General features: G+C 38.0%; 1 protein-coding gene across 2 annotated transcripts; it reads right to left on the bottom strand.

Moving 5' to 3' along the window:
- Nucleotides 1–49: 49 nt before the first annotated feature.
- Nup154 (nuclear pore complex protein Nup154) lies at nt 50–26,561 on the bottom strand. Of its 2 annotated transcripts, none has more exons than XM_088261984.1 (22): nt 26,446–26,561; nt 25,516–25,624; nt 23,668–23,812; nt 21,318–21,551; nt 20,290–20,474; nt 19,321–19,592; nt 18,389–18,520; nt 17,451–17,584; nt 16,647–16,856; nt 15,595–15,761; nt 9,066–9,210; nt 8,128–8,372; nt 7,284–7,494; nt 7,081–7,195; nt 6,144–6,300; nt 5,786–6,060; nt 4,429–4,600; nt 3,754–4,013; nt 2,722–2,938; nt 1,255–1,489; nt 563–683; nt 50–480 (listed from the first exon to the last, which is right to left on the bottom strand). In XM_088261984.1, exons 2-22 carry the CDS (start codon nt 25,591–25,593, stop codon nt 228–230), a joined length of 3,963 nt encoding a protein of 1,320 aa, XP_088118110.1. In that variant the 5' UTR covers nt 25,594–25,624; nt 26,446–26,561; the 3' UTR covers nt 50–227. The 2 variants fall into 2 exon arrangements, with proteins under 2 accessions (XP_088118110.1, XP_088118111.1); XM_088261985.1 differs by having other exon boundaries at nt 25,516–25,678; nt 26,446–26,557.
- Nucleotides 26,562–27,015: the final 454 nt, after the last annotated feature.

Below are 27,015 nucleotides of genomic sequence, written 5' to 3' on the forward strand. Positions count from 1 at the left end.
AATTTCGTGTAGGATGCAACATTATAAAGCCTAAAATAAATAGAAATCATTTTATTTTATTTCTTATTTATTTACAAACAAATCCTCTTACATGTAGTTGATAATAAAAAAAAAGATAATTTAAAAGCTTAACATTAAAAAAATATATTTAGATTTAAAAGTTATTAATTTTATCAAAAAGTCATTAAACCATTTCAGGAATCGAATGTAAGTAACAATTAGTCGAATCATTCCATTCTCTCGAGTCTTGTTTGTATCCCCTTCAATATCTTGACTAGCTCTTCCGTATCGGGCTTGGTGTAGAGAGCGTTCAGACAGCTGGACACCAAATCCTGGCACTTGATGAGGACTCTCCTGCGATGATGGGCGCTCAGAGGCACCGACTTGCCGACCACATAGTCCATGAGCACCGCTGCAGCCTCGATGAGGTGTAACTCATTACCTTCCGAGAGCCACACACGTTCATTTAGACCTATCAGTCTGGAAAATTGAAAATCAAACATTAGCCATGTTTCCTTGTATAACGCTTCCAATAACAGAAGGAATTTTTCAAAGCGGTTACCTTGTATAAATATCAATCAGTTGTTCAAGCTGAACATCTATATCGAGAAGAGTTTTGGCGACCATTCCCGGTTCTGTTCCCAATCTGCAGCATTGTATCTCCAATTGTTTTAGTATGAAGGCTAAAAATAAGAATTTATATCATTGCAAATTTTTGCAGCGCTTACACGAATATTAAATGTGAAGCTTAACAAATAAAATATGTCTTATGATTTAATACATTGTTGTCAAGCAGTTTTTTCATCAAACCCGACCCTAATTATACTCGGACAGTCTGTCGCCCGATATCCTCAGTACACTAATCACAAGTAACCGCAAACCCAATTTCCATCCGTACAATATTTTTTGGGGTCTCTCGCGCTCTACCGAAAGTAAACAAATAGAACGCTTCCTAAGGTTCTTCTGCTCTCTACCAACAGTATGTAAAAAGACGCCTTTAACTAAACATTTCCACAAACAATATGTTTACATTATACAGAAATAAAAAAATAAAAAGAAATAGTATAAACTCACACCTGGGCTGACATTTGACTATGTTTTTACATTGAATACATATTTTTTATTTAATGTTTTGACTGAAATATTTTTTAAATAATTAAATTGTTGCTGTTGTTAACGATCTTTTAGTATTCGGACATTGATGACAACTATGGTAAAGTGGGGGTTAAATGAAAAAGTGCAATAGACTCTTACCAAGAGGAAAGCAGTGACCAGAACTGACGTATTCCTTTCCCAAAGTGGTCATCTTGTTCAGGAGACTTCTCATTTTATCATCATTAGAAATATTTCCCTTCATGTTATTGATTTCATCTTGTATAATATTAATCCATATGTTCTCAACTAAAAGGGGGTCATTGTGTCCAGAACAGTGAACGATGGCGAGCTTGCATTCCCATAGCTCATACTTGTCTGCATAATCTTCATACAACTGGAAGAAGAAATGTTGTCAGAAATCAGTCAAAACCTGATATTTCATCATAATCAACTAGGTGATAAATTAATGTCATGTCTCAAAGAGAAACATTCAATTTTACATTGATTTTTTTGCTGATTTGTAGGTACAAAGTAGGTACTTAACAATAGTATTACTTGTGGTAATTATTTGTCTATTTGTTGTTCACAGGCGATACAAACTGTCTTTATCTGAAGAATGATAAAAAATGGAACTTTCCATTATATTATGTTAATTTTTGCATGATTAAAATCATTTTCATATCATAAATGCGACCATATCAACAATTCTACAGATAATTTTGTTACACTGTACATATTAACAAATTTTTGTACAAAAAAATATTTGGATCATGCAAATTAAATTGTGTTTGAAAGAAGGCCACATTTATTTTTAACTGTATGTGTACTTATTTTTATTTTAAGGTAAAAGGCCATTCGATTTTTTTATCAAAATTTTGGAACTATAGAATAGTCCACGGATGTCATCACAACATAGAAAGGATTGTGGAAAATGTCAAAAATCTCTTTCAGGATTGCCAACAAAATAGATCAAATAGAAATATAGTTTCAAAGAGTTCCATTTTTGAATGAAGTGCACTAATTCAAAGAAAAAGCGAAGGTAAATAGACACAATACAAAAATGTATGTGGATGATGGCTGTATAGAGATCTCTTTTTCTTTTTTAGCACACTAATGTATATATCGATTTTTGCTCCACCCAGTTAGCAACGCTGAACAACCAATTTCCATTATATATATTACCCCAGTAGGTACCCAATAGATAATAATAAATAACATAATTGTAGTGCTTCAAACATATGGAAAGTAGACATTTGTCACTCACATCCTTGCTGGAAACAGTATATTTGTAATAATTTTTAAACAGTTCACAATAAAGTATAAGGTAGAATGGAACCATGCACGGCCAACCCCAAGGTAGACAGAAAAGAGATGGATTGGCTGCTGGGAATCGACATCACAGGAGGCTAATCCCTCTTAAAAACAGGCCACATGACGAAGTGCAAATGTATTTATTTATGCCAGGACGACCACTGCTGACAATTTGTCGTCAGTTTTCGTTTGACTTGGGAGGATGCAAGGGAGCTGGAGAACGACAGAAAAGCCTGGAGACAGTTTGTGGACTCTATATGCTTCACATAAGGAGAGGATATGGTTTAATAAAGTAATTAATCTGAAGTGGGCCACCTTGGTGATGTCTCGCAGCTCGGAGTTGAGCTGGTGGATGGCCTGGGGCGGCAGGCGCGGGTGCTGCAGCAGGCGGCGCTGCAGGCGCGCCACTTCCGCGCGCTCTTCCAGCTCGCGCAGCAGGCGGCCCGCGCCCGGCGATGCGCCCGCGCCCCCCCGCAGCAGCACCACCGCGCGCGACAGCCAGCTGCAGCGCTGCGCCAGCGACACCGCCGGACTGGCAACAAAAAATTACACACTTTATTTTTATCTGGACCCAAGCTGGTGAACTTGCAGCCATCTTCGTAAGCCTTTCAGGGCCTTCGTTAGTAAGAATAACGGATTTTCTTAATTTTTTTGTTTTTATTAGTAACGTAGTATACATTGTTGTCATTTTATTTTTACCCGGGCCTAAGCTGGATCTTCGGGTCGACATTGGTCAACTTGCGGCCATTTTCGTAAGCCTTTCAGGGCATTCATTAGTAAGAATAATGATTTTTACATTTTTGTTTATTATGTAGTAACATGATACATATACATTTTTGTCAATTTTAGTTATATGTATATCTAAATAATATTACTAGAGTACATATATTTTTATGCAGTACCTTCTCAAAAAAGAGACAAGCTCTTGTGCTTGGAGAGATCTACTTATTAAAGATTAGTAAATAAAAAAAATCTCTTCATTTACAATTTAGTAAAAACATGAATACATATTTAGAACATTTACAATATATTTAACAGTCCGCCTCCTTAGTGTAATGGTCAGCATGCTAGGCTACCGTACTGGAGGTCCCGGGTTCGTTTCCTAGGGGGGGGGGAGGGTCAAATAAATAAAAGAGATTTTTTCCCTCTAATATTTATTCAATATTACCCTGGACTGGTATCTGAAGCGGAGTGCTGATCACCCAGGTTCACGATTCATGTGTTAACGATCAAGATAACACTGCGATACGATGCAGTGCCCTATGCACCATCGGGTGCAGATGAGGGTTTGAAGAACAAGAAAAAACACTACAGACCTTCATTAAACTTATGAGTGGGATATCTTACTGTGGTTTGCTGGCCAGGTTGTCTAGCGTCCGGGCAGCGGCGGCATGGTTGCCGACCTTCTCATAGTACTTCCAGAGCAGGTCGTACACGTGGATTGCGTCCGGGTTGTTCTGTGTAGTCCGGATGAGGAAGGGCTCCAGTGACGGTTCCGCGACGGCGATGAGCTCCGTGTACAGCTGCTTGGTCAGCATCCACTCGTACACCGCAACGTGTATCAGCTCGTCATTGTAAGACAGACAATCCAACACCAGTTTTCTTGCCTAAAAAATATATATTTTTATGTACGGATTTGATAATAAAATTTTATTTTCAATAACACTTCTTTTAGATTGTAGAAGCCTTATTGTTCTCTAGGGACGTTGAAATATCGTAAATACAAATGAATTAATATTGAAAAATTAAATGCTTTGTGTCATTATTACATGGGGTGGTATGAGTGCCGCACTATTCAATGGCGATAATGTTGCATAAAAAACTTATCATGAATAATAAAGTTCCAATACTTTGTTGATTATTTTCTCTGTGGAGAAAATTTTCTAAATATTCAATAAATTATAACTAATGACAGCTAATTTGGATAGAATCTCACTCTTCAATAAAGATTTCAGTTGTGTCTCGATATGGCAAAGATGTTAAATATGCAATGTGAAGTCGTTGGCGGACAGTTTATCATACCTGATAGTTGGCATCGGCTGGAGACATGCTGGGCAGGTCCTGGAAGGTGTTGGCGGGCGGCCGGGTGCCGGGCGTGGTGGCTCCGGGGGACGAGTGTCCCTCGGCACTTCCTGCTGTGCTCTGCTCGTACAGTTGCTCCAGCACGCTAGTCACTTCGCGGTAGACATCCATTCTAAAAATAGTGAAGGACATTGGTACCACAAACCAAGCTAGGGCACAAAATGCCGAACCCCATTGTCGTGGAATGGAAGGTCTCTTGGCGACTGTCTCCTGAGGAGTTTTACATAATTTCCTCCCAGCATTGAGCAAACGCTGAGAAGTTCATGATTGGTCCACACTAGATTATCCCTCCTGTTCCGAAAACAGATTAAAATAAAACTTTTTTTTTTAGTTAGAAGAAACAAAAATCCTGAGCTATAAACCTTGTACATAATAAGCAATAATAAATGCAGCTCCCATCTAAAAAAAAGGCATCCATTCTAGTATCAAAACAAATAAAATGTAAATAAAATGAAAAAATATACGGTACAGATGCAAAACCTTCACTATTCTCTGCTGTATGTATCTATAATAATATGTAGCGAGGAAAAACTTGGTAGTAAAATTATTTCTCATTTTGTCCGCCTCCGTAGTGTAATGGTCAGCACGCTAGGCTACCATGCTGGAGGTCCCGGGTTCGATTCCCAAGAGGGTCAAAATAAATATTAGTGATGTTTCATTCTAAAATTTATTTAATATGACCCTGGACTGGTACCTGAAGCGAAAGGCTGATCACCTTTACTTCGTGTATTTAACGATCAAGATAACACTGCTTCTATACGATGCAGTGTCCTATGCACAATTGGGTGCGGATAAGGGTTAGAAGAAGATACTTAAAATTACAAAATTGGCAATAGTGAATTAGTGCATGATACATATTTAAGCCATTATTTTTTATCTGTTTTTGTATTGGAAATAGGAGCGGAGGACGACTGAAGAAAATCTGGCATAATCAGGTAAGTCAAATAATTAAAGAACGGTTTGGTCAGTGGTCAAAATAATCAGAGATGCATGAATGTGGAAGAGGCCAAGAATGTTTACAAAGACAGTGCGGTGTGGCGATCTATTCTATCTGCCTACTATCCCTGCGGAAAAGCGGCTTGACGGTTAGTTACTTTTATATATATCTGATGAATGTAGAAAAAAACATATATATGAAATTGAATTGTGCGTTAAAATTGGTGTTATCAAGCAGACTATAGAAGTAGATCACTAGACCCTCAGTAGTACAATGATTGTATTATGGTAGGTTGTACGGTTAAAATATCAAATTTTCGCCTTTTAAGGTCAGGTTAATTAATACAGTAAATAAGTGCACCTTTTGTAGAAGGCCAGGTAGCCCTCCTGGTCGTGGCTGGGCTGGTTGCTGGTGTAGAAGTGCAGGCCAACCTTGTTGGGGTCCACGCGGTCGGCGCACGTGACGCACAGGTCCACCACGCCGCGGTAGAAGCCGGCCTGGCCGAGCTTGGAGCACACCACGGGCAGGTTCACGTGCGGCGCCACGTCCTTGCACAGCTTCAGCGCCGAGTTCAGCATCTCCTCCTTCTCCACGGGGCTGCCCTGCTGGTTGGCAAACAGCAGGATCTCGTTGGCCTGCAATCACCCCCGCCACTTTACAAACCGCTTTCAAATCTTGGGAACGAGTTCAAAATTAAACGGAATAGAATCATACACACCTTAGAACAAGCGGCATCCTCATTCCGGTAGAGGTTTGGGCAAACTTCTCGCAATTCCCTACTTATGCTATCTACAGATGCATTATCTGTTAAATATTGATTTATTAAACTTAAAATTAATAGTCCAGCAACTTCTTGGCCACCTAAAAATAGTTCTCTGAAAAAACAACAAAAAAAGGTAAGTATTGCAATGGGTTAAATAATACATACGAGGGTGTTCAATATATTCTCGGTATCAACATGAACAAATGCTGCAGCTAATGACTCAATAAAATATTAACACTCTCCTTATTATTCATCATTCACTTTGTATAATACCACTTAAAAAATCTACTTCAAGACAACTGGTTTTAGAATAACCATTCCTTCAATAGGTATATACATAGATACATACGTATAGACTTTTAACACATTGTTGTCAGGCGGTTTTTTCATCAACCTTGACCCTTATTAGTACACTAACTAGGGTCATATACTAATCACAAGTAACCGCAAACCCAATACCGATCTGTACAATGTGTTTTGGCCCCTCGCGGTCTGCCAAAAGTGACCTAATAGAATGCTTAAAAGCATCACCCACTCTCTATCAACAGTATGTAAAAGACGCTTTAAAGCGTTTCCCGCAAACAATGCATTAATTGAAGTGGTATTACACAAAGTGAACGATGAAAGCTAAGAAGAGTGTTATATTACCATACTACAAATTTATTAATGCTTATTACTAAATATTGCTCTTAGTAAACAGAATGTCAGATGGCAGACTTCCACGTATCGTCCTTCAAGGAATCCCTGAAGGACGCAGACTCCCAGGCAGACCTCCAAAAAGGTGGAAAGACAGGGAGTCAACATCCCAATAGTTACAAGCGGAGGCACAAACAGATCCTTAGGATCTAGAAAAAGAAGAAGAAGAAAACTAAATATTGTTTGCTTTACATACCTGAAACTGGCTGCAATAAGTGGGGCTTGCTGTTCCGGCGGTAGAGAAGCAGCGATAACATGGAACTGGTGTTCGCATAGTATCTTCCATAGGCTCAGCATTTCGCAGGATGCATCTATAAAAAAATGATTAGTAAAATACGCTATCGAAAATTATTTTTAAACGAGGTATTTAAAGCACAATAACAAGATTGTTGTACTCACTGATGAAGATTCTGAGTGCGTCCAGTGATTGTTTCTCTTTCATAAAGATATCATCTTGTCGTGTAGAATTGTGATTAGAGTCGTGCAACATACTGGTTCTATTGAGAACTGTTCCCGCTGAGACAACCGAGTTTCTGTCGAGGAAAGCTTTTACCCCGTACAGGTATTGTAGAACTGAAGAGCAGTCAGCGCTTGTTACGTTGCTCGATAGCTAAGAAGGAGAAAGAAGATGTTTATTTTTACAAATTCGTCTGAGAATAAAATGTTAATTAACACATTGTTGTAAGGCGGATTTCTCATCAACCGACCCTAATTAGTATACTAATTGAGAAGAAAAGAATTATTGAAAGGTTAGGAGTTAAAAAAAAAATGATAAAAATATTATTCTACATATTTTCTAAAAAAAGTCCAATTCTAATTTATACATACATATTTTGTTTAAATCGCACGCAGAAGCACGACCGTCTGCATTCTAAATTTGAATTCGGCAAATTCTCCCTTTTAATAATTCCAATTACTTGTTAGGGTGAAAAATGCCCATTTTGTGTAGCTTAGATTGACTCCTTAGGGCGCTTGTGCACTACACGGAATTTTATTGTCTGGCAGTCCAGTTAGCATGATAAAACGAATAATTGGCTTGGATTGGCTTGTGCGTTTGGCCGTCTTTCTTCGGATCGGTGCGTGATCACGGTGCGCGAAAATTCGATCACGCTAAACTGTTGTAGTAGCTTTTATTTTGAAAAAAAACGTACTGCCGGACGGTAAAATTCCGTGTAGTGCACAAGCGCTCTTAGCATCAAAGAGCCTTTTTTTCATTTGAAATGGCCAATAAAGGATCACTCACCAACTTGTTGTTGTCCACGAGGGAGTGCGTGACACACTTCATCTGCCAGAGCGGGCGCAGGATCCGGCCCACGTAGATGTAGAGCCCCTCGTGGCGCGCGCTGAAGGAGAGCAGCGGGGGCGCGGGCGCGGCCTGCGCGGGCGAGGGCGGCGCGGGCTGCACGGCCGCTTGCAGGGCCTGGTGCACGTTGGCGGCGCTGCGCCCCACCGGCGTGGACACCTGCCGCGGGTTGAACTGCGGAGAGGCTGACACAAAACAAAAACCTCAATCTTCTTTAATTTTCATGCAGGCAGGTAAAACCTTAGCGGAAAAAAAATCATGAAAAAAAGTGCATTACGAAATCTAATGACTCGTACTAATACATAGTTCAATTCATGTATTTCTTAAAGCAATTTTTTTTTTCCGAAAAGTTAAATTTATAAATTCTAATATTTTAAAATCGTTAGTTGGCAATCCCTATATTTTTTTTATTATATTAAACAGCCGATACAAACACAAATATGACACCCTGTTTTGTCACCACAACTTTCCATCTTTCATGTGAAAATATGTAGGTATTATAAACTCTATTAGAGAAAGAGAATTTGTGTTTTTAGGTGAAAAATAAAAACTTGAGAAGGAGATATCCATATCTCTAAAAAATTATAATTGATATACGGACAGCCCGATTTTTTGAAAATTTTATTGTTTATATTCCAAAAATTTATCAGTCAGTTATTTTACTATTAAAATTTAATTTCTCTCTTTTTTCAGTGTGTTTAGAATTTTCTTAATATGGGTAAAACTACTTATTTTTTTTAGATCAAACGGCTATTGCCAGCTAGTGTAAAGTCGTGCAATATTTTAATTTGTGGAATTATGCATGTTTACAGCCAATTAGATTAGACGTGATTTTATCAATTTTAAAGCATATTTTGTCCTTGTATATTTATACTCACTGGGATATTGGGTGGTATTAGCAGAGACCAGAGATGGCTGTCCCCCAAACAGGAAGTACGCTCGGGTGGCGGCCTCTGCAATGTAGTCCTGACCACTGCAAGCCAGCACCAGGCACGTGGCACAGGCTTGTTCCTCGCGCTGCATCTATGACAGTATCATATAACATTATGATGTGTTCAAACAAGGGGATTCCACATGCAAGATACCAATTACATAATTTAGATCATTTAAGCATTACTTTTATTTCTTTACATAAATAAAGTCTTTGTAAATAAATTATCTATCTATCTATCTTTGTAAATAAATTATCTGGTCAAATTATAAGCTTAATAATAAAAATGAAAATGGTATTTTCTGGCGTTTCTCATGTGTGTGATTATAATCCAGGATTCGGATCTCACATACTAATATAAGAGTTTCTGCTTAATAAAAAGCTTCTTTACATCTCACCAATAGATGTCTCTAGTGAAGTTCTAGTGATTCATGAACAAGGTTTCTAAATTGGTTCATATATATAGAACTTCCAAGAATTTGAGTAGTGTGGTTGTCAATAATGGGTAGAATTGATGAATGTTACACGTGTGTAAAGTGATCACTTAAACCAGCCTATGACGGTCGTAAGCCCCGTAAATGCCCAGACTTCCATATTCTTCTTCATCTTTGATGAGATGTCAAAAAATAATACTTTTATTTCTTTTAATGCCTTTAATTTCTAATGACTTGGCATTTTGAAACTGCTTGTTTGATCCATAATGCCAAGAAGTTTCTTCCCACATAATGCATACTGGAAAGCACTATAGTAAAAGTGTAAGAATCCCTTACCAGAAGCATGACATTGCATTTATAAGCAGGGTGCAAAAAAGGGAAAAAAGAAATAAAAATTAAAAAGCTAAGAAGTTTACCAATTTAAGTCAGGGAATAAGGAAGTCTGGGTATTTAGGGGGCATATGCTCTTTCATTAGCTCATTCAAGTGATCACTCAAGAAGCTTTTGATTTTTTGCTTCAAAATCAGGTATTACCTATTATGTGTTCTGAATTGATTTCTGGAGTCCATCATGAGAGAAGCGTTCATTTTCTTTTCCGTTATCGCGGTTTCTACTGTCTATTCCTGGGTCAGTGTCCTACTCTATGGTCGCTTTGTCCGTTTCCGCTGATTTGGTATCCGGTCATCCATGGATTTGGGTTGTCCATAAAGCGTCATTTTCCCATCGTGTAACGACGTTCGTTGATTTTGTCCGATCAATTCGAAAAAATCGTATTCATTCCTGGGCAGTATATCGTAGATAGTGTTATAAACTTTGAAAACATATTTAGTTCTTTTAATTTACGTCATTAAAACGTCAAGTTCTTGTGTATAACGGATAATTATCGTGTTTATTTTGATTGCGAGACGCCGCCGCCATTTTGAGTGCGCGGTAATTGTTTACAAACACCGTGAGAAGTGTGTGAATCTTATTATTATTAAGTGTCTCGTCTTCTATAAAAACAAAACTAAAGAAGTGCTCGTATTATAAACTTTCGCTTCAATCCAAACGGCATTGTCGCGCATTTACCGAAAAAACTTTTCATTTCGAATATTTTATAAACAAAACGACGCCATCTTGAAACACGTGTTTGTTGTTTACAAACATCGTGCGAGTCAAGATTTTCAAGGGCGACGGATAGTTAATTAAATTTTTATAGAACTTTATGCTTTGTGCCTAATTTCATATAAATTTTCACATCTGTCCGAAAACACCGATCTTTATAGAAAATGAGTGATACAGAAAATGTTTCGCCATTATCGCCGGTAGCTGGGCCTTCTCAGCGCAGTGAATCTCGAAAAAGATCCTGCGATCCATCCGTTTTATCGTCAGATTCAGAGTCTCCTGAACCGCGTCAGCAAAAGCGCCTTAAAGTGTTAATGGACCCACGGATAGACTATCTAGTTCAGCAGATAGGACTTTTGACTGACGCCGTGTTCCAAAGTCAAACCGGGGCTAAGGTCGCGGCGCCAGGCGACACTTCTCCCGTAGACTCGGGATCGCAAGAAGACGACGACGGTTTTCTACAGCAGCCTCCTGGACTAGAGGAACACGAGGATCCTCAGGATATCCAAGAAGAGCTGCAGCTGGATTTCCAGGAACCCAGCACAGTAGTCAAGGAACCTATCCATCCAACAGCAAATCCCATCAGGATTCGAGCCTTAGAAAAGCTGCAACACTTTGGTAGTGAAAACTGGGCAGGCGTGCGATATGCTGATGTCCAGAAGAAATTTCTGGCAGAGCCATCGTTTGTTGAATTGAAAGTCAACGACGAGCTCAGACGCTGCGATGTCAGCTCCCCTGCCCAGGCTTCGCTGGAAAGGTCTTTCGCCGCTCTATCTCATGCCCTCCTCATACAAAAAGAGGAGTTTCAATCAGGGCTCCAAGAACTGGTCAATTGGGCCGCTGATAAGAACACAATTCTTAATAAAAGAAACGTATTCGATAAAGTAAAAGTTTTGTTTGCTCCTGACTCCGCATACCAGAAGGTTTCCGAAGATATTCTTCAGATGGTATGTGGCAGGCGCACAGAGGCGGTACAATTCCGCAGAAAATCCATCCTCGGGGAAGTCAGAGACGAGCATGTCAGAGAGGGACTTTGCAAAATCCCTCCTTGCTCAGAATATCTCTTTGAAAAGGGGAATCTGACGGCCTTCCTCTCTAGGGTAGGTACCTCTGACAAGCTTACGATAAAACCTGCAACAACCCATCCTTTATCAAGACCCCAGGTTCCTACCAGAAAAAAGCCAGATAACCAGTTTTTTCGTGAACAGCGAAGGCCTCTCGCTAACAAAAATAACGGTCCTCCCAGAGGAGAAGCTGGCCCCAGCAAATTTTCCACCAAGAAAAAAGGGGGAGGCAAGTCTACTTCTGGTAGTTCAAAAGGAAAGTTTAGAGGAAGGCACACTCGAAATTGACGCCAGAAGGAATCCATTTCGCGGGGGATGCTTAAAGTTATTCCAGGCAGCATGGGCGACACTGGGAGCACCAGCATTTATGCTAAAAATGATAAGGGGGACACGAATACCATTTGTGTCAAAACCTCCTTTGATAATGCCACACAAGAATACTTTAAATCACTTCAGCACACCCCCTTCTGCCGAGATGGACTCCCAAATAAAGGAACTCACCGAGAGCGGTGTTCTGGAAGCCGCGGATCTCACTCCCAGCTTCTTATCAAAAATGTTCCTAACACCAAAATCGGACGGCTCCTCACGGGTAATCTTCAACTTGAAGTCCCTAAACCTGTTTTTAAACCCTGCTCCATTCAAACTCATAAGCCACTGCAAGGTTCCGGAATTTTTGCAACCAAACGATTGGTTGACAAAGATAGACCTCTCACAAGCATACTACCATCTCCCGATCGCATCAAAGCATCGGAGATTCTTGCGCTTGGTCTACCGAGGAAACTTGCTTCAGATGACAAGTCTGCCCTTTGGCCTTTCATCTGCTCCCAGAATGTTCGCGACCCTTACAAATTGGGTAGCCGAGTTACTGCGTCAGAAAGGTATACGGACAATCGTGTATCTCGACGACTTCCTCCTTGCGAGCCAATCCAAGGAAGATCTAGGCCGACAAACGCGGCTAGCAGTAAACACTCTACAATATCTGGGATGGAATGTAAATTTCCAAAAGTCAGTGCTCTCCCCAACACAAAAGTGCGAATACCTGGGGGTCGTATGGGACATGCGCAACAATCGCAAGTCCCTGTCAGAACGGAAGTGTGCGGCATTCCACCAATCACTTCGAGCGATACTGTCTTCTCGCCGATGGTCACGAAAGCAAGCGGAAAGTCTCCTGGGAAGGTTAAACTTTGCCAACTTCGTGGTGAGAAGAGGACGGCTGCACTGCCGACAATTGCAGATAGCGAGCAAACCGCTGAAGCAACTTCCACCCAGAAGATTAGTTCCAATGACCGAGGAGTGCTTGCAGGAGGTGGAATGGTGGTTAGAGAACTTGAACTTGTCAAGCACCATTCACAAGGAAATGTTCAGTCATTTCCTGACAACAGATGCCTCAGACCTGGCTTGGGGAGCAACTTTAGACGATTTAACCTTATCAGGTCAGTGGACCGTCCAACAGAAAAAGTGGCATTCAAACCGAAAAGAGTTGTTCGCAGTGCTTGCAACCCTTCAACACTCAGCTCACAACCTCTCCGGTTCAGAAGTCTTAGTGCAATCGGACAACAAATCAGTGGTTGCGTATATCTCCAAGGAAGGGGGCACCAGATCCTTAACACTTTTAAATCTGACCCAAGACCTCCTGATCCTTGCAGACAAGTGGGATATCTCGTTGACAGCTCAGTTTCTTCCCGGAAAATACAACGGAGACGCGGATCACCTATCTCGGGGAAAAACACCTCCGGAGTGGCACCTTTTACCGGCAGCAACCCAACCGATTTTCAATCTCTTCGGGCAACCCGATATAGACCTATTTGCTTCCGTAACGGCACACGTGACTTCGACATACGTGTCAAGAGATTGCACGGACTCGTGCGCAATCTTTCAAAACGCTTTCAGTCAATGTTGGGACTTCAATCTGGCCTGGATATTTCCTCCGCCAAATTTAATACCAAGAATCCTAGCACACCTGAACAAGGCGACCGGAACATACCTTCTCGCAGTCCCAAGGTGGCCGAGGGCGTTCTGGCGACCAGACCTAATACGCCGATCATTAGCGCCACCACTCAAAATAGCAAACCTGGAATCGGTACTAATCGACACATCCACCGGCAAACCTCCGCCCAAAAATCCAAGAACTGGAAATAGAAGTTTGGAAAATTGGGGGTGGGACGGCGTTTTGAGTAGATGGAATCCTGAGGAAAAGAATTTGCTTCTATCAGGGTGGCGAGCTTCGACGCTAAATACCTACAAGCCAGCTTGGGATAGATGGTGCCGCTGGGCATCAAATAACAATTTCCATCCTAACAAACCGTCTGCAAACCAGGTGGCCAGATACCTGGCGCAGTTGTTTATCGAAGAGAAATTGTCATACAATACTATACTAGTACATAAGTCAGCGATAGCAACATTCTGTAACCCAACAGCTGAGGAAAGTCTCAGCTCTAATTTTTTGGTAAAACATACCCTTAAAGCAATAGCCATGGCAAAGCCTACTCTCCCAAAATCTCCAATCTGGAATCCACAGATTGTTAAAGATTGGCTCTGTAAAAATAGCCCTAAACTAAACTCCTTATACGAGATATCGTGTAGAGTGGCAACACTATTGCTGCTCTCGTCAGGACGAAGAGTACACGACCTGACGTTACTAAACATCTCGGATGGAAACCTGCAGGATGAAGGCACTTCTATTATATTACATCCGTCTTTTGGATCAAAGACTGACACCCGGTTACACCAGCAATCCAGCTGGAAACTTTTAGAATCACCGGAGCTTAATATAAACCCAGTCTTTTGGACAAGAAAACTAGTAGAATTGTCCAAGGATCGAAGGTCGGAAGTGGATAACCTTAATAACCTATTTATAAGTACGAGGGGCCCCGTAAAAGCGGCTACAAGAACCATAATAGGAGGATGGGTAAAGAGCACGCTGAAAATGGCAGGAGTGGAAGCTACCCCCGGCAGTACACGCTCAGCGGTCGCATCCCTCAATTGGTTAGAAAACTACCCAATTGATAATATCTTAGAGAGAGGAAATTGGAAAAGTGAAAATACCTTCAGGAAATATTACCAAAGAGAGTTGCTTAATCACACCGTCTCAAAAGACTCCTCTCTAGCAAGCCTGTTTCAACCAGTTAACATCAAATAAAGGCATCACCCGGTCACCAGGAGATAACAGACAGATCTCTCATGATGGACTCCAGAAATCAATTCAGAACACATAATATCGGAGTTTTACCTACCATTAAAACTCTTATTATGTTTCTATTGATTTCTGGAGTCCAGGTAAGACCTACCTGGTGCATCATGAGCTTTATGAACAACCCAAATCCATGGATGACCGGATACCAAATCAGCGGAAACGGACAAAGCGACCATAGAGTAGGACACTGACCCAGGAATAGACAGTAGAAACCGCGATAACGGAAAAGAAAATGAACGCTTCTCTCATGATGGACTCCAGAAATCAATAGAAACATAATAAGAGTTTTAATGGTAGGTAAAACTCCGATATTTTATTTAAAGTATCTTCGTAAGTAAAAATATTTATTGTTGTATTTTCAACAGTTCAGTATTTTTTTAAAAGTTTTTTATTTTTATTTATATATATTATAATAATCATCATATATTATAATAATCATACCTCTGTGATAGTTTTATCCATAGAAACTTACCTCTAGACAGGTTGAACTTATTAAATCTGTATGAATAAAAATATAAACACTTTGTTCCTTCAAAATCTTATATCTCATAAAGTTTTTCACCGATTGCTTTAAATTTAAAAACAACGTTGCATTTGAATACGCGCATATTATTATCTATCTATATAAATATTATATGGTTATAGCAGTGTTTGCAATATACTTGTGGGCCGGATGTTTACCTGGAAGAAGGCCTTGAGTTGCGGAGTGTCGGTACCCTGGGCCTCCAGGAGCAGCTGCCTCAGCAGGTCCGCAGGCTGCAGCTGCTGCACGATGTGCGCCCCGGACCCCGTGAGCACCACCCAGCGGATGGGCCCGCACATGTGCTGAGACGCAACTGACGGAGAACCTAATCACACACTCTTATTAAGTATCAATGACTGATTGATCAATGCTCTGATTGACCTGGTTCTGCATTGAATATTTTTAAACTAAATAGAAAATGGAAGATTTTGAAATAAATTTTGAATCTCGAACTATACATTTTATATCATGTATTTATTAAGCTGGTGTTTATGTTGTAGACCTCGATATTATTATGAAACTTAATAAGAAATAACAATTTCATTAATGTATTCGACAGTCATGTTGTGGTAATATCTATCTATTTTTAATTTAAGTTTAAATCAGTAAATAATACATTTCTTAAAATCCATCGTAACACGTGTTTCGATGCACCCGCATCATTTTCAATAACGGTGTTTAAAAATCAAAGAGTATCAAAACATGTGTCACAATGGATTTTAAAAAATGGCCAAGCAAAACTTAAATTAAAAATGGATAGATAGCCACAAAGTGACTGCCGAATCAATTAATAAATGTTAAATTTCAATTGGTAAATATGTAACGATGTTTCCTAAAATCTATTGTGTAGTGTGTTTTGATGCATTCCACATCATTTTCAAATACCGTTGTGGTGTATACGGTATTTGAAAATGATGGCAAATGCATCGAAACACACTACACAATAAATTTTAACAAATAGCATGACATATTTAACAATTGAAATTTAACCTTCATTGATTGATTCAGTTTATTTGAAACAGTAGTATTTACCAAGTGTGCATTTAAATTTAAATTTAAATTAAGTAATTATGATAGATCTCATGCTATAGTCTTTTGTCTTCTACATAAATAAAAGATAAGAACATATTTCTTTCTTTGACTTGTTTGAAATGACAAACCAGTTAGGATGCGCTTACAACAATAATTATTTCACAGTTTGTGCACTTACTGGCATTCTGCAAGGCGGGTGACAGGTTGGTAACTGGCGGCGGGACAGCCCTACGGAGCGCCCAGCAGGGCCCGTCCAGCGGCAGCATGGAGGCCTCCTCGCGGGCCCCCGTTCCCACGCCCTGCCCGCGGGGCCCCGCCCCCATGGCCCCACTCAAGCACAGCAGCAAGTCGCTGTCCGTAGGCGCTGACGATATCATCAGGGCAGTTCCTGGGCGGAAAATGAAGGACAAAGCTGTACAGATCCTCAAATAGTTTTTTTTTTAAATGGAAAGGAAAAAAATTGAAATGGTATGTCTTTAGGTTAGAACATAACTACATTTACTGGGGAAAGTTATTGCAAAATATGGCCTGTGGAGAGGCTATTTTGAAAAAAAATAATCAAAACAATAGATTTTGCACATTGAACATAACTGAAAAACCTATCTAACGATTTTTATTAAAATACATATTTGTAACAGCATTTCAATAATCTTAATAAACCGATTCTGCGTTCCTGTCACTAGTGTATTAATGTAAATGAGTAAAGCTTGATTGTATTAATAAAGAGATCCTTAATCTTAAGACAAGAATCAGAGAATCGTAACCCCCTCCCCTACCAAGCAAATGAACTTCAAAAGACCAGAAAAATTCTGAAAATAAATTCAAGTGCAATTCCATACCTCCCTAATAATTTCAAAATGTCCAGGCAAGTTTTACACTTATTGCTACGTATTAAGGACATTCAACCCGTGAACATTTTATATTTACTAACAGTTTTTTCTGATATTCCTAATGCAAATATTCATGACAAATGAATACAAACCATTATTATATATAGCTGTGTGCACTTGCTTGGGTCTCATCATGGGAGCGTTTGCAGCGAAACCGGGAGGCAACCGCACGTGAAGAAGTGTGAGGCACCAGGGGCGCTGGCATACCGGGCCATTTTGCGTCATTCTAGAAAGCAAAGCAAATCATAAGACATTGAAATGTACGTACCATTCTCACCTAAACATTAAACATAAATACATAAATGACGAGGAGCTCAACAAGCTACTTTCCAGCGTGACCATCGCTCAGGGAGGCGTCCTGCCCTTGGTTATTGTTATCTTGTTATTATTTTATCTTGGTTATTTTCCAGCTCAAGAAGATTGAAAAAAAGACGTGACAATATGTTGGCTCATCTTTTCCCCACCCTAGACTCCGCTTACTCGACAATGCAAGATTGATTTTATTTTGATTTTATTATAAGCTTTGTAAGAAATTCATAAAATTCATGAATTTTTTACAAAGCTTATAATTGCAGCTTTTATAAGAAAATACTTTTTATTTTTCCTCCTTTTAAATTGCCTACGTCTCCGTGGTGTAATGGTTAACATGTTTAGCTACCATGCTGGAAGTCCCTGGTTGATTCCCAAGGGGGGGTGAAAATAAATATTGGTGATTTTACACTCCAATATTTATTTAATATTACCCTGGACTGGTCCCTGAAGCGCAGGAGTGATCACCTTGCCTTCATGTGAGTAACGATAAAGATAATACTGCGTCAATACTATGCAGTGCCCTATGCACCATTGGATCCAGATAAGGATTAGAAGAAGAAGAAGACTTTTCATATTGAAAATGTGGAAATTCTAAGAGAGGACACTTTCTTATAAATTGTAAAAATATAAACAGACTTATATATAAAAAACACAATAAGGATAATTCTCAGTAGATTTAAACAGCAACTGCATAGGTAGATATTTAAATTTGACTTACTGTACACATCCGGCTGAGAAATACAGCCGAACGCCGCATTGTGTAATGGCCACCAAATTCAAATAGTGTGATTCGCGCTCTTCGATGGGTGATATTGCTATTATCGGTCGAAAGTTTGCTCCTTCCAAAGTTCTAAAAATACAAAACAATTATAAAAAAAAGAGTAAATTTATTTTAGTTACACTTCATTCAAATTTAATCCAAAAATGTAAATATTCATTTTTCACTTTTTTAAATATCTGGATTGCCCATACAATATTTTTTTTCAAATATCCTTTTGAATTCCAGTCAAATTGCGTCTTTAAGAGGGTAAAAATCAATTACGTGAGTAATTTGGAATGTCACATAGATTTTATTTGATTAGTAGTAGATTTTATATTATATACTAGTGAAAGTAAGCAATCTCAATAGATTAAATATATTAAAAGCATTGTGAACTTTGTGCTATGGTAATATAACATTGTTCACTTTGTGTAATACCACTTAAAAATTAAGTGGTATTACACAAAGTGAATGATGAGTTATAAGGAGGTCTTAATTTCAAAAGAATTTAAAAGGAGCTTTTAAATTGTCCACCTCCGTAGTGTAATTGTCAGCACGCTCAGCTACCATACTGGAGGTTCTGGGTTCGATTCCCAGGGAGGGTCAAATAAATACAAGTGATTTTTTCACTCCAATATTTATTTAATATTACCCTGGACTGGTACCTGAAGCGGAGGGCTGATCACCTTTCCTTCATGTGTTAATGATCAAGATAACACTGCGTTTATATGATGCAGTGCCCTATGCACCAAGGTGCGGATAAAGGTTTGAATGAATGAAAATAAAAAGGATTTTGAATATCAAATACTACCATTCATATCAAATATCTTCAACCTTTAGGAGTAATTGAAAGGAATACTTTACCATGCATTCAGATAGGATAAACTTACTTGACAATTTCTGTAGCTAGATGAACTATTTTAGACTGCGATAACTTGACTATTTTCTTAATAGAGTCTCCATCTGCCCCGAGATCATACATTTCTATGGACCCCTTTTCAGTCAAGGTATAAAGAATATGGCGAGGGTTGTCCACTTCGATACGAATGATCGGATCATCTTCGTACAAAGCGACATTTAGGAATGATGGCACCAAAAAGGAAAGTGTACCCGTTGAATGGTTTACTTTCTTGCAGTGTTTTCCAAACCAGCCTAATTGTGCCTGAAAAGAGATTTTTTTGCTATAAAAGTACTGCATGATTAGAATGCAAAATAAGTATTTTGTGATTCATGTTCCTCATGGACTTATGCCTTTTTTAATTACCTAGATCTAAATCTAGCTACGGCTCATGCAACACTGCTTGTCATGGCCATACTTAGGTTTCAAATTTAAAATTTTTATAGCCTATACCTACTTGGGAATGGATTTACTCTTTATGTTTTAAGTTACTTTAATTTCATGTAATTCATGAGTGAAAATTCTAAGTAAAAGCACTCGCTACTATAAACAATGACAACAAAAACTTCAAATTGATGATGCAAAAATATTGAGATAAACATATTAAATATTATACATTTAATTTATTTAAGTTTCATTTGACTTAACAGTGTGGAAAAATTAAAAATGAAAGAAATACAAATATATTTTAGCATAGCAAAACAGTATTCAACAATTTGACGGTTTTTATAGAAGTGAACAGCTTAGGGAATCTTCAGTGTTAACAGCGTTAAAAAAACCTTTTTACGCTGTTTATAGCTGTTTCAACACCAACTAATTTTTCCAGCAGTGAATGAACTAGTGGCAATAAATTAAACAGTGTGGATTGTTACCCTGATGTCTTTGTATTATATTGGTTTATCCAATTTCAGTAATAAGTGATAATTTAAATTATATAAATCACGAAGCATGTATATCAAACCTGGTATGTTATTTCATACAGGCAACCGTCTTTGCCACCCATGAAGATACGCCCGTTGCTAGTAGATTGGATAAAATTCATGGAAACACCGTCGGTTTTAAGGACAAACACCGGTTCAGGTACAAGATGCATTTCTTCCAGGGCCCCCAGCGGCCCATTAGCTTGAGAATTAGAAAAGGTTACACCTGGAATAAACAAAATACATCTATGAAAAAGCGGTTCATAATTGAAAGTTATTCAAAGGGTTCCTTCATATTTTTTACAAAAATGGTAGTAATGTCAGTATATAACCTCTCACTGAGATTTTTGTCTGCTGGTTTCGAGAAGTACCCATCTCTTCGTCAGGATAATCACTACAACAGCATGCAAACAATACTACATGTCACTACCATAGCACTATTCATACACATAGTACTATACACTATTGTTTGCATGCTGTTGTAGTGATGACCGGTAAACAAAAAATCTCGGTGAGTGGTTATATACTAATATTGCTAATATTTTTGTAAAAATTTTTTTAAGTAAAAATGACTAACCATAAAATAAATGCTATAAATATTAATAATATTGAGAGTAATATAAAGGTAGTTTTTAATTTATGTTTTACTTGGTAAATATCACTAATTTCTTAAAATTTATTGTGACACGTGTTTCGATACATTCTGCACCATTTTCAAACACTGTAAAACGATGCGGAATGCATCAAATAAAAAGTACTAGCATGAAATACATGTAATTTTACACCTAACATCTTAGTGCGTAGTAACATCTATTAGATGCGTAGAATAAACATATTTAAAAAAGATAATGTATTTTATAATGAAAATGTAACTTTGTTTTAAAATCACTATAAATATTTTATTATAACTTAATTATAATGTGTACCGGTTAGCTTCGAAACCGGTAAACATAATAATTAAGTTATAATAAAATATTTATAGTGATTTTAAAACAAAGTTACATTTTAATTATAAAATGGAAAATCACAATGTTAGTGTTTCAAATATAAATTATTTAATGTATTTTACCTAAAACAACTATTTCCATGGTTGTGGTTAAAATAAGTAAATATTTGACAAAGTTTTGAAAGACCCCTGGCTTCGGTTTGATCAGCCCCACGCTCACTATGGCTTCTCCCAGACCATCGAAATACGCCACATCCGTTCCATGTTCGTATGCCCACACGTATATATCGCTGTCAATGGTCAACCATGCTCTGTTGATTTCCGGAAAAAGACCTAAAGTGTATTGACATTCCAGATCTGTTAGTCAACGTTAAGGACAAATTTTAAACATTGAAAAAAAAGCATATTAATAAAGTCATAAATTGGTCTTTATACATATAAATATGCAATCAAATAGCTGCATAAATTAAACGCATAAATAAGAACGGTAAAACAAATTTATGAGGCGAATGTAATTGGAAAAAGGAGCAGAGGAAGACCGAGAAAAACTTGGCACGATCAAGTATGCCAAATACTTGAAAGTGGTCAGGTTAGGAGTCGAAACAATCAGCGGGTATGTATGAGGAGATGCATGAACGTGGAAGAGGCGAAGAATGTTTGCAAGGGCAGAGTGGTGTGGCGTTCTATTCTCTCTGCCTACCCATGCGGGCGTGATGGTTAGTTAATTAGTTAAATAGCTGCAGAGTGGAGAAAAGTTATTTCATAAAGAAAAATGTAATATTAAACATTACAAATTTAATACAGTGTCTTGTATTATACTCTCTTGATTGCCAATATCTTACACTGAATGTGAAAAACTTGAGTAAATATAAACATCATAGTTTAAAGATACTCATAATGCAAAAAAACTTAAAATCCAAATTGAATGATACGAGGGATATAATCCAAAACCAGATAAGACTGAGACAGGTGCAACTTGTGGAGTAATGGAGGTGGTTTTTTGTTTTTTTTTTTCTTTTTTACTTTTTTGCACCCTGCTTATAAATGCAAGGTCATGCTACGGGTAAGGGATTCTTACACTTTTACTATAGTGCTTTCCAGTAGGCATTGTGTGGGAGAAAAAAAATAAGGGTAGAGCAGCGTTCAGCCGCTCCACTCCACTACACATAAGCTCCGTAAATATTGGTCATAGTTGTTCTACAATTCCCGGCTCCAACGTTTATCCTCCTTCATTGTAGTTTTTCATCTCCACAACTATACTTTCCAGGTAGTCCATGTACAACTTTGTGACAACTCCGCTTCTTAGCATCTCCTGCGGGTTCAGGGAGTCGTTGTTGTGTTGTGAGCATTACACTCCAGTTGGAGAATCCACCTGTTTCGCTCAAACATTGGGCAAGATCTCAGTACGTGTTCTGCAGACTGAGCAGTGGTGCCATCACAAGGAGGTGGTTAGATGGAAGAGAAAGAAGAAGAAACAGACATCCACACTTTCAAGTACTGAGTTGGTGGAAGATGATCAGTAATAACTCACTAGTACTTTCTTTGACATTGGTTAATTTTACATAAGAATTACTATGTAGTTCTAAGTGAGTGACTGGTTTCTAGGAGAGACAAATCTAGAACCCGATTACCAGACTATTGCGGCTATGTTGTTGTCGCCAATGTGTCACCAACATACCAACAATCCTTACACACACCTAGAAAGAGTGAGTGAAGAAAAAATTGCAAAATATGTGATGCATTTCAAATGCTGTGGCTGCCGCCTTCAGGGATGACCCGCCAGGAGTCAGAAGGATAGCTGGGAATCCGATTGCAGGAGGTATTATAGTCTGAAGATACAACAGACAAACCTATCCTAAGCCAAGAAGATGAAGACTGGAAGAGGGGTAAAGGGCACAATACTTTAATATAGTTTGATTATTCTTCTTATTTTGCTAGGTGTATGCCTTGTGGGTTGTTTTTAAGAGGGATTAGCCTCCTGCGATGTCGATTCCTAGCTGTCGATCCATCTCTTTGGTGGTCTACATTGGGATTGGTTGTACAGTGCAATGTGGGGGAGTCTGGATGGTTCCATTCTCCTCAAATGCATATACCATTGTCTCCTTCGTTGCCTTCCCAACCTAACGACATCTTCGATCTCGCATATTTCCCTTATCCTGGCGTTTCTTATTCATTTCTCGTAGACTCTTGCCAGATATGCTTCTTAGAAGCTCTTCTAAGTTAAAAAATAAACTTTTTCTTCTAATAATAAATAAATATTTTATTGTTTATTATTGAAATGCTTTATTTTTGAAATGCTTAATTTCTGACACTCTAAGCGCGTTTTGATTATTGCATCAGTTAAAAGTGTTAATTTTGTCTTTAAAAAAATCCTGAATTCTTACAATACAAGCTAATACAATTTTCAAGTAAGCCAGAACCTCTTACAGAATTCAAGTCTCTAAATATAATTGTGAATTGATGAAAAGGATACGTCCAAAATGCTCCATGACTTCTGGAGGGAGAGGAACCTTTCCGATAGTTCTCAACTGTGCCGGGCCCATACCAGAAAGGTTTTGGTAGTCAAAATCGTTTAGTCCACTCACTGTCGGAGTGTTCACGGTCCCCACTCCAGTCATCTGAAACAGAATTGAATATTTTTTAAAAACGTCTTAGAAATAGGAGCGGAGGAAGACCAAGAAAAACTTTGCACGATCAAGTATTTAAAATACTTCAAAGCGGTCAGGTTGCGAGTCGGAATAATCGAAGGGTACGTATGGAAACATGCACAAATGGTGGAAGAGGCGAAGATTGTTTGCAAAGAAAGAATGGTGTGAAGTTCTTTTCTCTGCTTGCAGCAAGCGGCGTGATGGTTAATAATAAAAATAGTAGTAATAATTTTGGATAACTTATATGCCACCATTTTCATACAATAGTACCTCAAGAGCGCTTAGTTAGTTAGTTTTCATTCTTTGTATCTATACTTATATAATATACGGTGTATACAGATGCCATGGGTATGTAAGGGAAGTCTTTAAAACATTATAAATCAAGTCTTAAAAATAACCCGCATAGCCTCTATATTTAGAGGCTTGTCTGCAGGTAGGATAGCAAGGATAGGGAAGGTAAATGTGAAAAATACATCACAAACACCCAGACCAATTGTAAATACGTATTTCTTGAATTTACTTTGCACTTGGTGGGAATCGAACCCGGGACCGTGAGTGGAATATCTTCTCCAACTCGAAAACTCACTCGTTTAAAATCAAACTTTTACAGTTGTATCCTTGAGATTCTTCTACGGAACCTCTACATTCCGCAGAACACAGTTAAGCAACTATTGGTCTAGAAAATGTTGTCTCGGGCTGCCTTAATGGCCCCATAACCATAATTCTTATAAAAAGTATGATGAAATAAAGCAAAAAAATGTATTATAAATAGGCTTGCCAGATGTCCCGGTTTTCAGACAATTCCGATACCCCGGCCGGTGCTTACTTCACGATTTAGATATTTATTTACACTCCAGGTTTAGGTTCTTACTCAGTAACCACTTATAGCATTGACAATAAACTGCCCTCTAAAACACCCTAAAAATCTACCAAGAAGTGTACGTGAATACTCGCAACGCTGGGGGCATTCCGGTGCCCCGCTTGAACATTTCAGAAATCTGGCAAGCCTAATTATAAAGAGTATTTTATTTATTGTAAATCTTACCCTCCCATATCCAACCTGCATATTATACAAATAATAATTTACATAAAATCCTCGATAACTCAAAATCTAAAATTGATTTATTACAAAAAAGTGGTGTTTATGAAATTTCGTGTGGAGATTGTGATAAAAAATATATTGGCCAAACTTCGAGAAATTTAAAGATTAGAATTAAAGAACATCATAGCGGTCTTGTTAGTAATTATTTTTCGGAATTTGCAAATCATATAATAGATACTAATCACTCATTTCACTCTCATAAATTAAAATTATTACACCTTGTTCCATATAAAGGCCAAATTATGAATTATCTTGAAAATTTAGAAATCCAAAAAAACCTGAATTCTAATAATAATTTATTAAATAATATATTGTTTCAAAATTCTTCACCATTGCTTTCCATTTTTCCTTTGTTTTCAAACTCCGTCCCTTGACTAACCCCTTCCCCTTACTTTCCCCTCTCCTTATTTATAGAACAATTTTATATTTTAGTTATTATACAGACCTGAATGATGTAAGTTAAACTTCTGAAACATGTAGTCTATAATAAAACTCAAGTGGTAAAAAACTAAGTGTTTTCTTTAATCATTGTAATTATAAAGAGACTGGAAAGATGTAAAAATATTCTTACCTCCACGAAGGAGAACGTGGAATCATCGCACACTATCCTCATGTCGAGGGCGCGCCCCGCTATTTCCAGAAACTCCATTTGTAGATTGGTGTTGTCGTGTGCGCCGCTTCTGTCGGCATTCACATTATGGGTTTTATAGACAGACATGATATACAATAAGCATCTGAAATGATCAAAAGTCCAATGAAGGGCAAAGAACGCGCTCAATCTCTAGAACTCAATCCAGCAGTCACATTAATTTTGTTACAAAAATAGAAATATTTGTGTTTTTATTATTAACACAAATATTTCAATTTCATTTATTGTTTCGGCATTAACTTTGTGGTAAGACATGTTACAATGATTAAAGAAAACACTTCGTTTTTTACCACTTGAGATTTATTACAGACTACATGTTTCAGAAGTTAAACTTCCATCATTCAGGTCTGTATAATAACTCAGTTATTATACAGACCTGAATGATGGAAGTTTAACTTCTGAAACATGTAGTCTATAATAAAACTCAAGTGGTAAAAAACGAAGTGTTTTCTTTAATCATTTCAATTTCATACTATTTCTGTGAGCCTAAGCGCCTCATGATTAGAAATAGGTATCAAATTGTGGTAGAGTGGTTTCGAACCGAGAAACTCTGAGTCCGCGACACTAACCACGGGACCACAGCCCGACACAAAATTTAAATACAAACAAATGACAGGTGGAAAATTAAGATGACAAAATGCTGTATAATAAATTATTTCAAAGTACAACTACTTTCTTGACAGGCAAACAGGGCAAGAATGTTGACGTTGTTACCATGAGTCGATATTTCATACACCGGTTTTTGATTAGGTTTCAAAGGTTATGTTATGTTTACACGGCCGCTTACTACACCAAAATCATTAAAAAGGGGTAAGGTGTAAAATTTTATTGTGAAAATTGTTATAAACGCACCAAAATTATAAGATGATCAGTTTGAAATCAACATTTTAATCTTGAAAAAACACCCGCCAGATCTGTCACTTTTTGAACGGACCTCACGCGGCATCAAAAAAAAAAGAAGATTAACGACAAAATTTAACCATAGAAATAATAAGATTACTATTTTCCTTCTTCCAAGATGGAAAAGTACCTACCTAGTAATGCCTTAACTAATTTTCCCTAATATAGTTTTGTAAATTTCTTCAAATTCTTTGAACATATTTGCTATGGCGTTTTTTTTTCAATAAAAAGTGATCAAACTCACATTACTAAAAAGAAACTTGGCAAACAGGAATAGTTATATCTGTAAAAAGGTAAAACTGGCTATAACACTCTTCTAGGGTGAAAAATCCTTAAAGGAAGAAATACCTACTTACGTAAATTAAAACAATTTTTTGATCTTCCTCTCCTTCCCTTACCCTCTAGGCTACCGATCACAACCAATCTTTCCAGGATATCTTCGTTGCCATGCGCAACGTGTCCATAGAACTGGAGAATCCTTCGAGTATAGACTCTTATATGCTGGGGTAATTTTATAACATA

Source organism: Brachycentrus maculatus, unplaced genomic scaffold, assembly GCF_059751285.1.
Source record: "Brachycentrus maculatus isolate JH-2025_06_01 unplaced genomic scaffold, ASM5975128v1 h1tg000172l, whole genome shotgun sequence".
Taxonomy (NCBI): domain Eukaryota; kingdom Metazoa; phylum Arthropoda; class Insecta; order Trichoptera; family Brachycentridae; genus Brachycentrus; species Brachycentrus maculatus.